This window comes from Phoca vitulina, unplaced genomic scaffold, assembly GCF_004348235.1.
Source record: "Phoca vitulina isolate PV1807 unplaced genomic scaffold, GSC_HSeal_1.0 scaffold2, whole genome shotgun sequence".
Classification (NCBI taxonomy): domain Eukaryota; kingdom Metazoa; phylum Chordata; class Mammalia; order Carnivora; family Phocidae; genus Phoca; species Phoca vitulina.
The window spans coordinates 10,670,554-10,682,845 of NW_022589705.1; the positions used below are offsets into that span (position 1 = coordinate 10,670,554).

The 12,292-nt window shown below is 55.9% G+C and overlaps 1 protein-coding gene across 1 annotated transcript; it reads left to right on the top strand.

Annotated features, from left to right (window-relative positions):
* The first annotated feature begins 203 nt into the window (after positions 1-203).
* Positions 204-11,182, top strand: EPS8L3 (EPS8 like 3). Its single transcript, XM_032419484.1, has 19 exons — positions 204-234; positions 367-431; positions 1,798-1,956; positions 2,242-2,391; positions 2,521-2,576; positions 2,973-3,112; positions 3,202-3,317; positions 3,544-3,664; positions 3,755-3,816; positions 4,070-4,144; positions 4,489-4,637; positions 7,599-7,680; positions 7,938-7,972; positions 8,557-8,665; positions 8,876-9,004; positions 9,509-9,582; positions 10,089-10,221; positions 10,831-10,940; positions 11,074-11,182. The coding sequence occupies exons 1-19, from the start codon at positions 204-206 to the stop codon at positions 11,180-11,182; spliced, it is 1,905 nt and encodes a 634-aa protein (XP_032275375.1).
* The last annotated feature ends 1,110 nt before the right edge of the window (positions 11,183-12,292 follow it).

The window sequence follows — 12,292 nt, forward strand, 5'->3', positions numbered from 1 at the left end:
CGGAAAGGCCCCTGGAGCCAGAAGTTTTGGGTCTGGTCCTTGAGGCTCCAGGTCAGAGCCTGGCCCAAACCTCAGGCCTGAGTGAGGGATGAGCTGCAAGAGCACGTCTCCTGCCCAGTCCTGCCCTGGTATTTTTCTCCCCAGCCCTGATAGCTGTCTCTCTGGTTCAGTGTCAGTTCAAGGAGTCATCTAACCGTGGCAGCATGTCCCGGCCCAGCAGCAGAGCCATTTACCGTGAGCTCCCCCTCTGGTCCCCTCTCCCCTCCCCTCCCCAAAACCCCTGCCCTCACTGACCAACCCCCTCCCGTAACTGTCTCCCCCCCATCTGTTCCTCCATCTCCGTCCCCTTGCTTTGCACCCCTGCAGTGTACCGGAAGGAGTACTTGCAGAAGGTCTCCTCCGAGCCCACCTGTCTGCAGCACAGGGTGGAGGTGAGTAACCCTGGGGAACTGCTCTTTGCCCAGGATCTGGCATGGCGGCGGGAGGACGGCCCGCATGAGGACGGTGGTCCCTGCAAGGACCTGCAAGCAGAGCCCTGTCTCGGCCGGGAGAGGTCTGGGCTGGAGTCCCCAGGGCAGGCATGCGCCACTGGGGGCTGGAAAGAAGGTTCCAGCCCTGCCTGGGCAAACGGCACTGGCACTGTGAGATCTAGTTGCCTGCAGGGCTGTTGGCACCACAGGGCGAGCGCAGGCTGGAAGGGTGTTGTGGGGAAGAGCAGACACCTGATCAGGCTGAAGCATCTGGGGCAGACAGCAGATTTAGGCTCCCAGGGAGAAGAAGCAGGGAGGGACACAGGGACAGTGGTCTGGAGGCTCACAGGGCAGCAGGGATGCCGCCCCCCCAAAGCCTGCCAGGTGGGTTGGGGCCAGGAGTCCTGGGCCTCATGACAGAGGCGGGGGTTCGAACTGGCTCCATTCAGGCCTGGTGGGTGAGAGCAAGAGGAGATGTGTCCCGGATGCACATGAAGTCAGGGGCCCCAGAATATGTAGGCAGCATGAACTCCCAGAGAGGCACTGAGGCCTGGACAGAGAGCAGGGCGGGGGCGTCAGGAGCAGGAAGCAATGGCTGCCCCCCAACAAGGGCCTGGAGGGAGGGCAAGGGGTGGGGCTGTGGCTTGTGAAGGTGGCATTTGGATGGGAGAAGGGAGGGGTCTCCTTGAGGAAGGAGAATAACAGCAAAAACCTGCCAGGATCGTCAGACTAGCAGTGGGCAAGGCTCTGAGTGAGACCGAGATGACTATGGCCCTCATCGGGCAAGACTCAGAGAGGGAGCTCTTGATCTTCCTGGGAGACTGGGAAGGGATAGACTAGCAGAAGTGGGAAAAGCATTCTGGGTATGGGGAGCAGCATGAGCCAAGGCAGGGAGGCAGGACTGTTCAGTCAGTGAGGAGAAGGATCAGGCTGGGATGGTGGATTCCCAAAGGGTGCAAAGAAAGCCAGGGACAGAATCTGAGGGTCCTATATCCCACCCAGAGGAGTTCTGACTTCATTTGTTGGGTTATTAGGGCCCACATCTACCTCCAAACAGCCCCCTCTGCTGGCCTGGACTGTTAAGGGCCATGACATCCTTCTTCCAGAGTCCTAAACCCTCGCATGCAGCTCATCAGACCCTGACTCGGGGGCCTTATCCTAGCTCAACTGCTCCTGGCCTCCCATTGGCCACTGAAGGCTGCTCTATGGGGATGGCCTGAGACCTCCCCGACAAGGAGGCCAGGAACACGTCCTCCTCTGCTGTCTTTCCCCCACCCCTGCCCACTACCACCTGTGTGCCCCCTCTCCAATCCTCCTTTCCCCTCAGCACCTGATGACATGTAAGCTGGGGACTCAGAAAGTCCAGGAACCCAAGGATGCCCTGAGGAAGCTGCAGGAGATGGATGCTCAGGGCCGGGTGTGGAGCCAAGACTTGCTCCTGCAGGCCAAAGATGGCAGGCTCCAGCTGCTGGACATCGAGACAAAGGTCAGCCCCTCCTGGACTCTGCAGTGGGTCACAGCTAACATGGGTTGTGGATAGCCAGCACCAGGCATGGACTCACCCCTCCCATGCCCCAAACATAGGCCACCTGTCCCCATAGACAGTATGCACCCAGGCCTAGGGAGGGCTGGGGGACAGAGGCACCGGGGTCAGGGAAGACGACACCCCTGCCCCAAGCCACAAGGCGAGCTGGGGTGGCCCAGGTTCGGGGTTCCCAGCAGCCACCGCGGCGCTCAGTGACCTCACGGCCGAACTCTCCGTCTGGCCCAGGAGGAGCTGGACTCTTACCGCCTGGACAGCATCCAGGCCGTGGACACGGCGCTGAACACCTGCTCCTACAGCTCTGTCCTGTCCGTCACGGTGCAGGAGTCGGGCCTGCCAGCCACCAGCATTCTGCTCTTCCAGTGCCAGGAAGTGGGGGTGAGGGACCAGGGGCAGGGTTGGGGAGGGAGTGGGCATAGGGTCCAATGACCATCACTCTCCCCCCAGCACCCCCCCCCACCGACACACACACACACACAGAGCCTGCCTGATTGCTGCTTCCTCCAGGCAGAGCAACTAAAGACCTGCCTGCAGAAGGCCCTGGAAGAGGGGCAAGAGCAAAGGTAGGCAGTCTGGGTCCCAACCCACCTGCAGGACCTCAGAGCCTGGGCCTGGGTGGGCCAGGCCCTGGCCCCACTCCTGGGGGAGCCCAGGAGCCTGTGGCCAAACCAACCTGGGCCTGGAACTGGGGAGGGACCAGGCTGGGGCTAGGATGCAGATGGGCATGAGGGAGGAGATGGGACTGGGCCCAGGGAACACTGGAGACTGTCCCCGGAGACTGACATGGGACCGAGAGGGCCTAGGGGGCATGAAAGTGAGGCAGGGTGGAGTCCAGCTGGAGACCAGGGAGCAGGGCAGGTGGATCTCCTGGAGAGGGGTGGTGATATCCCTTGATCCTGGGGCAGAGCCTCCATCCCAAGAAGCCTGTCAAAGCTGTGTCCCCATCATGTGCTCAGCAGACCCCAATCTGGAGCCCGTCACCCCAGCCAAGACATATGGAGGGGGCCTCCTCTGGAAAGGTCATTCTCCAAGGAGCAGGTACCCCCACCAGAGCAGGGGCCCCCTCCAAAACAGCCCTACTGGACGACCCCAGAGCACAGTAAGTGTGCGGTATGAGGGCAGGTGGAAAGGAAGCTTTGGATCAAAGATCAAAAAAAGGCTCTGGGCCATTGTCCCCTTCCATTGTAGGCACACCACCATCCCCAAGGCCGCTGCCACACAACTTCAGTGTCCGAGAACAAAGCACCTTCACTCTGCCTCCTCCAAGGCGGCCCCCATCCCCCAAGAACCCAGAGAGGGATGAGGTAACCATAGATTGTCTTGAGCTGGCTGAGGCTCTCTGGGCCTGGTCCCAGGATGGCCAAGGCAGGCCCGGGACTGAGGAGGGACAGGGAGGCTTGATCAGACTCTGGGCTGGGCCTGAGGCTCTAGTTGGAGGTGGGGAAGGGTCAGGGGAAGGGTCGGGGGTGGGGGGTGCTTCCAGGGTGGGCCCAACTGCCCACTCAAGGGCACGGGTTGTTTGGGGTCCAGGAGATACTAAGCCATGTCCTTAGGGACATCGAGCTGTTTGCGGGAAAGCTGAAGGAGGCCCAGGCAATGAGCAGTCATAAGAAGAAGAGACTGGGGAAGAAAAAGGGCAAGGATCAGTGGGGTGAGTGCTGAGGGCTACAGGGGAGGGGAGAGAGGTGGGGACGTGGTCTTGGGATGATCTACAACCCACCACCTTCGCCCTCCCCTGTAGTGATGACACGGGCCCAGTATATTGATTGCTTCCAGAAGATCAAGTACAGCTTCAACCTCCTAGTATGTGACCCCTCACAAGTTCCACAGCCCTCCCCTCATCCCACCCCAGTAACTGCCTCCTCTCTGGTCTCGTGGACACCCCCAAGTCCTTTCCTTCTCTAGCTTCTCCCCGTGGAACCTGCCCTCCTCCTCTTGGGACTTTTGGAGAGTACCAGGCTCCCACCCAAGGCCCTGAACAATTGTAGTGTCCTGGGATCCTGGTGAAGGTGGGGAAGGGTGAAGAGTAGTGGCACATAGTGCCCTGTGTCCCCAGGGGAAGCTGGCCATCTGGCTGCAGGAGAGGAACGCCCCTGAGTTCGTGCACATCCTCTTCCAACTTGTAGACTCCGTGAGTTTGGGGACAACAGGGTGATGAAGAGGGACAGGCTGAAGTTAAGATAGAGCAGAGGCCGGGGCGGAAGTCAGGCGGCAGAGGGAGGCTGTGGGGTCTGCACTTTGCTCACCACAATACAACCTCCTCGTTGACTCCAAAACACCATCCCTGCTGTGTACAGAACCCCTCAACAGGAGAGATGGGCTGGGGTCGGTCCGAGGGTGCCAGGGGTCCAAGGGAGACAGGAAGGAGCAGCAGGCCTGAGGCAATGTGGGAAGCCAGGAATTCCGGGCCCCTTCCCTCTCCTGTTTGGCCCTGGGAGAGCCTCAGCTTTCTGACGCCTTCCGTCCCTCCCCTAGATCCTGGCCCAGTGCCCTGAGCCTGGCCTACCAGCCCAAGTGATCTCACCCCTCCTAACCCCCAAAGCCATCGAGCTGCTGCAGTCCTGCCTCAGCCCGGCTGAGAGTGACTTCTGGAAGAAGCTGGGTGTGGCCTGGACCACCAGCCGGTGAGTGAGGACAAGGCCGGACTGAACCAGGCCAAGGGGCATGGGGGCACCGGGCAGGACGCTGGAGACGGCAGGCTCTCGGTTGTCACAAACCAGAAATAACTCAAAACAGATCCAGGGGGACTCTACATGGAATTCCCAACTTTTTATTAGACTAAATACAAACAATAAAAAAAAACAAAAAAACACCAAAATGGCCGCTCACCATCACCCCCACCACTGAAGGAAAAAAGGACAATTCTTCCCAAGAAAGCAGAGTTGGCAACCTGCTATTAAAATATTTTCTCGTTTTGGTCAAGGACAAAGTGAAAACTTTGTCTCAATCCAGCCAGAACTTAAGGATTGCTGACGGAAGCGATGCCGATGTAATATCACTAAGACTTGGCAACCAATGGGCCAAGGGGTGGAGAGAGAAAGAGGTATTCCGGGTGGCCGTGAGATGGGCCACGGCACAATCAGGCCTGGCTGGGGAGGCCGAAGGGAGCGAGCGGGAGGTGGGACCCGCTGGGGGTGCGCCGAGCTGGAGCTGGGGCGTCAGTGAAACATTCCCCAGGTACACCAGCCCCCCACCGGAACTCAGGAGAGAGGTCCCAGCTGGCCCGTGGGTTTGAGGACAGTCAGCACAAAAGTGACATCTGGGGGGCGCCTGGGTGGCTCAGTCGGTTAAGCATCTGCCTTCGGCTCAGGTTGTGATCCCAGGGTCCTGGGATGGAGTCCTGCATCGGGCTCCCTGCTCAGTGGGGAGCCTGCTTCTCCCTCTCCCTCTGCCTGCCTCTCCCCCTGCTTGTGCTCGTGCTGTCTTTCTCTCTCTGTGTCAAATAAATAAATAAAATCTTTAAAAAAAAAAAAAAAAAGGTGGCATCTGGAGCCACCTAGAGGCAAGGGCTCCGGAGGGAGCCCCAAGAACTCACTTAAGCCAGCGAGGCCTGCACCATCCCGGGGGAGAGGAAGGAAGGGACACTTCCACGGGTTGGTGGCAAAAGGGGGAAAGGGTCAGGGAGGCCAAGAGAAATTCCAGAGAGTTGAAAGGAGAAACAAAAAAGCAGGGGCGTGAAAACCAGGAGAAAAGAGGGTTTTAGAAAGAGAAAGAGAGAGAGTCGACCATGAAATCAGCCCCGTTGTGCCAGTGAGTCTCCTGCCTAATGGGCAGCCCTTCCCTGTGCAGCCTCGTTAGAAGAATTTTTGCCCGATTCATCTAAAGACATGAATTACGATTCAATGTAATCTATTGATTTCATTGTGGTAGAACATACATAAGATAAGATTTACCATTTTAAAGTGTATGATTCGATAGCATTAGGTACGTTCGCACTGTTGTGCAACCGTCTCCACTGTTTCCAGAACTTTTTTCATCGTGCCAAACAGAAACTCTGTACCCATTAAACAATTAGTTAAACAGAACTCTGTACCCATTCCTCCCTCTCCCCAGTCCCTGGTAATTTCTATTCTCTTTTCTGTCCCTGTTTATTATTTCAAATATAAAATGAAGTCAAATGTGCCCTAAAATGTTTTCCAATTTCTTAAAATAACCAAAAATCAGTGAATGAATGAATGGAGAGACAACACAGAAAAGAGACTAACCAAAAAGATGTAAAAGCCCTCAAAAGAGTTGAGTTTTGGCAAATTATATTTAGGTGACTTGCTTTTAGGCAAATTGACTGGAAGTTATAAATAGCACTAAATGCTGTGGTAATCCAGAAGCATTTAGACCCTACAAGGCCATTGTATTTGGCAATCGGGAGATTATCGGGACTTTCAAAGGACAAATTTCTTTCTTTTTTTTTTTTTTTTTAGATTTTATTTATTTGAGAGAGAGCATGAGAGACAGAGAGAGAGAGAGAGAGCACACAAACAGGGGGGAAGGGCAGAGGGAGAGGGAGAAAGCAGACTCCCCCTGAGCAGGAAGCCCGATATGGGACTCTGAGGGGCTCCATCCCAGGACCCTGGGACCATGACCTGAGCCGAAGGTAGACGCTTAACCGACTGAGCCAGGTGTCCCCAAGAACAAGTTTCGAGAGAGTAATAGCAGAGGTAAAAATCAGGTTGCAAAAAATAAGGAAAGACCCAGGGTTAAGAAAATGTAGGCAGGACATATAAACACGTTCTCAGAAAAGAGAAGGTTCTAGAATGACTGTCTAAAAGGAGTATTAACAGGGTCAAGAGAAGACTTGAGCATGTTTTTAGGGTAAAGAAAGGGAACCAATTAAAAAGATTCTGAAGACAGAATGATGTGTTTGTTCCTGCTGAGCAGGTATTTATTAGCTGCCTCCAATGCCCTACCCACGGTACTCAGGGTGCGGTCACGGGGCTCCCTAGAGTAAGAAACCCAGACACGGGGGAAGCATTACTGGGAGAGAGGCAGTACTCCGGGGCCTGGTGAGAAAGGGAGGGACTTGCTCAAGGGGAGTGGGGATTCCCCGGGAGAAGATTCCTAGCAGAACAAGCCTGGATGCCACAAACAGCCCTGCCCTTCCTGCAGTGGGGGTGCAGCGGGGCCGGGGGAGGGGGGAGGCTGGGAAGCAAGTAGCAGCCCCCACCCTAGACTCAACCACAACAGCTTCTGTGATGCAAGGTGAGTCCCAGCCACGAGTGAGCTCAAAAGAAAGAGAGCGCTGCCAAGAAATGAAACACGGGTCAGAGAAGCCCTGCCTGAGACCCCGAGGGGGCTCTTCCAGCCCCGACAGTCTGTGGTTCCACCCCTTTGATCCAAAGCCCCAGTCTGGAGTTGCTGTATCTGCACTTCACGGGCAGGGGTGAGGCCGGGCCACAGATACCCTCACGGTGGGAGGTGTGCATGCTTCACCGCGTGCCCCTGTATGGGTGTCTGGGGCCTTTCATCCGTGCTCACGGGCCATGTCCTCCCTTCCCTAGAAGACCCCGAGGCTGGGCCCTGTCATCTCCTCCCTCGCCACACCCAGCAGCCCGGCACCGAGCGGACTCAGCTTTGTTCTCTCTCCCCAGGGACGACTGGACAGGCATTGAGCCCCTGCCCTACCAACCCACATTCTATGATGGTTGGCAGCTTCCAGAACCCTCCAACCAGGTAAGGGGAGCTTCGCAAAGAGCCCTGCTCAAAGCCCTGGTCTCTGGGCTACTTTCTGCCCTCTCAGTCCAAACCACGGTCACATGACACCTACGTGGTGGGTGGGGTCACGGAGGGACCCAGATCTGCATGGTGGCCAGGCAGGGGAGGGGATATGAGGCAGGTGTGTGCGAGTGGGGCTGTGGTCTGATACCCCGGCTCCCCCCCACCATGCTGGCTGACTCCCTGCTCCTGCTCCCTCTGTTTTTTCCCTACAGGCACCCTCAGGACAGCAGAACTCGACTTCCCTCCGGTACGCCCTGGGCTTAGTCGGGACTGCATGATTCTGGGGAGGCCGGGGCGGGACTGACCCAGTGGATCTGTGGATTCTACAACTCAGACCCTCTGGGCTCACATTTAGCCAGTCACGTGCCTCCCCTACCTTGGGTGAAAAAGCAGTGTTTTACCTTCCCAGACTCCAGTCCTTCTCGTCATACTACCTGTATCTCAACATACTACCTCTGATTTCCCAGAGCTCAGGTATAAAGCACTCAGAGGAGAGCTCAGACATAGAAACGTCCACTGCTAACAGAGTCTTCAGAAATCAGTGACATTTCAGACCCCTCCTGCCTGCAGGAACCCCCATCCCAATCCCCGCCTTACGTTGACCTGCCATTAAACCCTGTGGCAGCCGAACAGTCACCACCAGACTCCAGGCAGGAGATATCTGGGTCTCTGGGGCTGGGACAGGGACTCAGTCTCTGAGGCTCCATTCTCCAGCCATCCTGACTCTGTGTCTGGTCGGGGGCGGGGGGGAAGCTCTGGGTTAGGGAGCACCTCCTACTTTGCTCAAGAGGAGACACAACATGGCCCTCAGCGTGGAGACCCTAACCACGTGCCCTCCAGCCCCAGACCTGTCAAGCCAGCCCTGAAAATGCAAGTCCTATATGAGTTTGAAGCCAGGAACACACAGGAACTGACTGTGGCCCAGGGAGAGGTGCTGGAGGTGAGACATGGGCTTGAGCCTAGAAAAGAAGGTGGTGGTTGGTGGGAGCCATAGGCAGCCTGGCATTGGTGGTCTGGGTATGGGGCTGCTGGGGTGGGTGGCCTAGATAGGGAGAAGAAGGGTGGGGGAGGGCAGGAAGGAAGAAAGCCTTGGCGGGGGGTGTGGGGTATGGACAGAGGCTTGGGTGACTGAGGTAGTGACTCTTGGCAGGTCCTGGACCAGAGCAAGCGGTGGTGGCTGGTGAAGAATGAGAAGGGACAGAGCGGCTACATTCCCAGCAACATCCTAGAGCCCCTAGAGTCGGGGGCCTCTGGGAGCCAGAACCAGTCGCCTTCTTGGGTACCACCCAGCCTAGACTATCCAGAAGATCTAAGTCAGGGGTGGGAGCAGGAAGGATTCAATGACAAGTGGAGGAGATAGCCCTGGTTCAAGTTCATCTGTATCACCACAGGGTTACTATGTGCCAAATTTATCACGGGGCCAGAGCAGAGAATAAGCCTTGTCCCCACCAGATAAGTGAACCATGGAGTGAGATAAGTCTTGACGGGAACCCAGAGCAGGGGCCTGGATGATGGGGGCTGTGGGTAGAAAGGAGAAGAGGGGCGCCAGGGTGGCTCGGTAGGTTAAGCGTCTGCCTTCGGCTCAGGTCATGATCCCAGGGTCCTGGGATCGAGCCCCGCATTGTGCTCCCTGCTTAGCGGGGAGTCTTCTTCTCCCTCTCCCACTCCCCCTGCTTGTGTTCCCTCTCTCGCTGTCTCTCTGTCAAATAAATAAATAAAATCTTAAAAAAAAAAAAAGAAATGAGATGAGATGGCCTCTTACTCCCAGCTCCCCTGATTCTAGGTTCCAATGCTTCGACTTAGCTCAACGCCTGAGGAGGTCACAGCCTGGCTGCAGGCCGAGAACTTCTCCACCGTGTAAGTGCCTAGCCCCAGAGGGCGTGTCAGGAGAACCTCTTCGAAGGACTCCGATAATAGCCAAGGAAAACCAGAGACCCAGAACATGCGGGGGACAGAAGAGACCCACAGTGCCCCCCTCTGCTGAGTTAGAGAGAGCAGGAGAACGGGCGTGTCCATGCCTGTGCAAGAGCACTGAATGAGGAGCCTCTGCCTGGAGGAAGAGAGCAGGATCCCCCGAGAACTCGGGAAGAACTTCAGCTGCCAGCCATCCCTCCCCACCACAAAATTCTCTCCCAGGGCATTTCTCAGTTCAAACCCAGGAGTCCTGAGCTTGGTTTAAGCCAACATGCCTATCTGACTCCTTCACCTCCAGATACCCTATTCCCTGAATTCTCCTGTAACCCCAGCCTCCAAGCCCAAACAGCCCCCATCCGTCCGATACTCCAGAATATACCACGCCCCGAATACGCAGGCCCAAGTTCTTCCGCTCTCCTGCTGATAGATCCTGCTGTTCTCGTTCCCAGCACGGTGAAGAGCCTCAGGTTCTTCACAGGGAGCCAGGTGCTTCACATGAGACCCGGGGAGCTACAGATGCTGTGTCCACAGGAGGCCCCACGGGTCCTGGCGCGGTTAGAAGCCGTCAGAAGGATGCTGGGGGTGAGGACACCCTGGGCCCCTGACCCGCACAGGAAATGCTGGATGCTCCCCGGGGTGGGAGGGAGAATGCCAGGTGGACAAGCCCGCAGGCTTCCATTCCATTCCATTCCAGTCCAGTCCTGGGCTAGAACGGGGTGCGACAGGTACTGGGCACAGGATATTCCCCCCCAGAGGCTTGATTTCACGTGCTCAGGCATGCAAGCTCAGGCCGTGAGCCTCCAAGCCGATTGTCAACATGACCCGCCTCACCTCAATCCTTTTCTTTCCTCAGATGAGTCACTAGGCACCAACCCAGACACTTCTGAGATCAAGACCCTCCCACAACAAGCAAGATGGCAGATCTGATACTCCTTGGAGCCCTGAAAAATCCGCTGGATTTCCCCAGTTTGCAGCGAACCCCACAGCCCAGCTCGCACAGCAAAGAGGATGAGCAAGCCCAGAGGTTGAGACCAACGGTGCCCTTCTCGCTGTGTTGGGAGCCCTCCCCAGTTATCACCTATTTATTGTATCTCTTTCCTAAGCCTGGAGCACTGAATCTGTCAGGACTCCGTTCAGTCCCTCTCCTCCCCAATAAAAGCAGCTTCGAGCTTGGTCTGTGCCTCCCCGCAGCTTCCGGTGGGCCTGATGGGGGCCAAAGGCAGGGAGGCAGGAAGAGGTGGGACTCCGGGCCTGAAAACGGCAGCCACCCCCCGCCCAGCACTGGGCCAGGCTGTTGGAAGGTGAGTGGGGACTCCCACCGCAAGCCCGGAGCTGAGAGAATTTGAGCAGAAGCTCTCCTTACTCTCTTTCTAAACAAACTCCAAAATAAGGCTCTGCCCACCATCTTTCTCCTTCTCTGTACCCTTCTCCCAGTACGCGCAAGGCACCCGGGACAGCTGAGGTACAACGCTTCCTGGGAGGAAAGAGTCCTCAGGCTGACAGGGTGTGGATCACCCTGGCTGAGGAGCCAGAGAAGCACTAACAAACACGTCAGCTGCTCCAGGCTCCACTTGGCAACTTCCTCTTTTAAAACGACTGTGGTCCCCTCCTCCTGTTGGGTGAGCCAACCCTGAGCTCCCCAAACCGCCCCCCGCCCCGGCTTATCTCTTTAGTGGCGGAGCATAAGGAACATTGGACTACAAGTTGCAAGTCTACCAATCGGCTGTTTGACCTGTTGTAAAGTCACTTCACACTCTGGGTGCCTATTTTCTCAAAGGTTAAGTGAAGAGTTTGGACTGTTTGTGGCTTCTAATATTTAATATACATAGCCTTTTTAAGTCTCATAACTGTCATGGACTCTCCTCCCTACAGAACAGAGGTTATTCTTTTATTGCTTTTGGCTACAGAGAAGGCTTGATGTGTCTGTGATCAGTGGTCCTGGAGGGTTCTTAAGATGTTCCCCTAAGTCTCTCTTTTGTCTGGGCCCCAGAGTACCCTATTTTTGGACTGCCTGTGCCTGGCCTCTGAAAATCACCTCTCTTAGCTGGTCACACTGAATAGGAAAGCCAAAACTTTCCTTCACAAAAGAGAAAAAAAGGCGAGACTCTTAGAGTCTGACCGTCAAGGGCCGAAGTTAATTTCTTGGGATGGGGAGACGAGATATTAACCCATCACCCTTTGGGGTTTCATAGAGCTGAAGGAGTCCTAGACACAGGGAAAGACTTCAGGACCAGAAAAAAAACAAAAACAAAAAACCCAAGTGTTTTAGCACAGGGCTCCCCAGATTTCCCAGCAAAGACTGAGACGAGGTAAGGGGCTGCCAGGGCACCCAAAGCTCAGTGGACCTGGCACAGGTGATGCTATTAGACAGACCTAGGTTGGAATCCCAGGCCACCCCTGGAAACTGAAGCTTAGAAAGGCAACTGCACCTCTCCAGCCATTGCTTATCTTCATCAAATGGGCATAAAACCTATTTCACAAAACTGTTGCGAAGCTTGAATTGGAATAAGTTAGCCAACCTATATGAAATATTTAGATTCTTGCCTGACATATCATAGGTGTTCAAAACATATTCATCTTGTGGGGCGCCTGGGTGGCTCAGTCGGTTAAGTGTCTGCCTTTGGCCCAGGTCATGATCCCAGGGTCCTGGGAT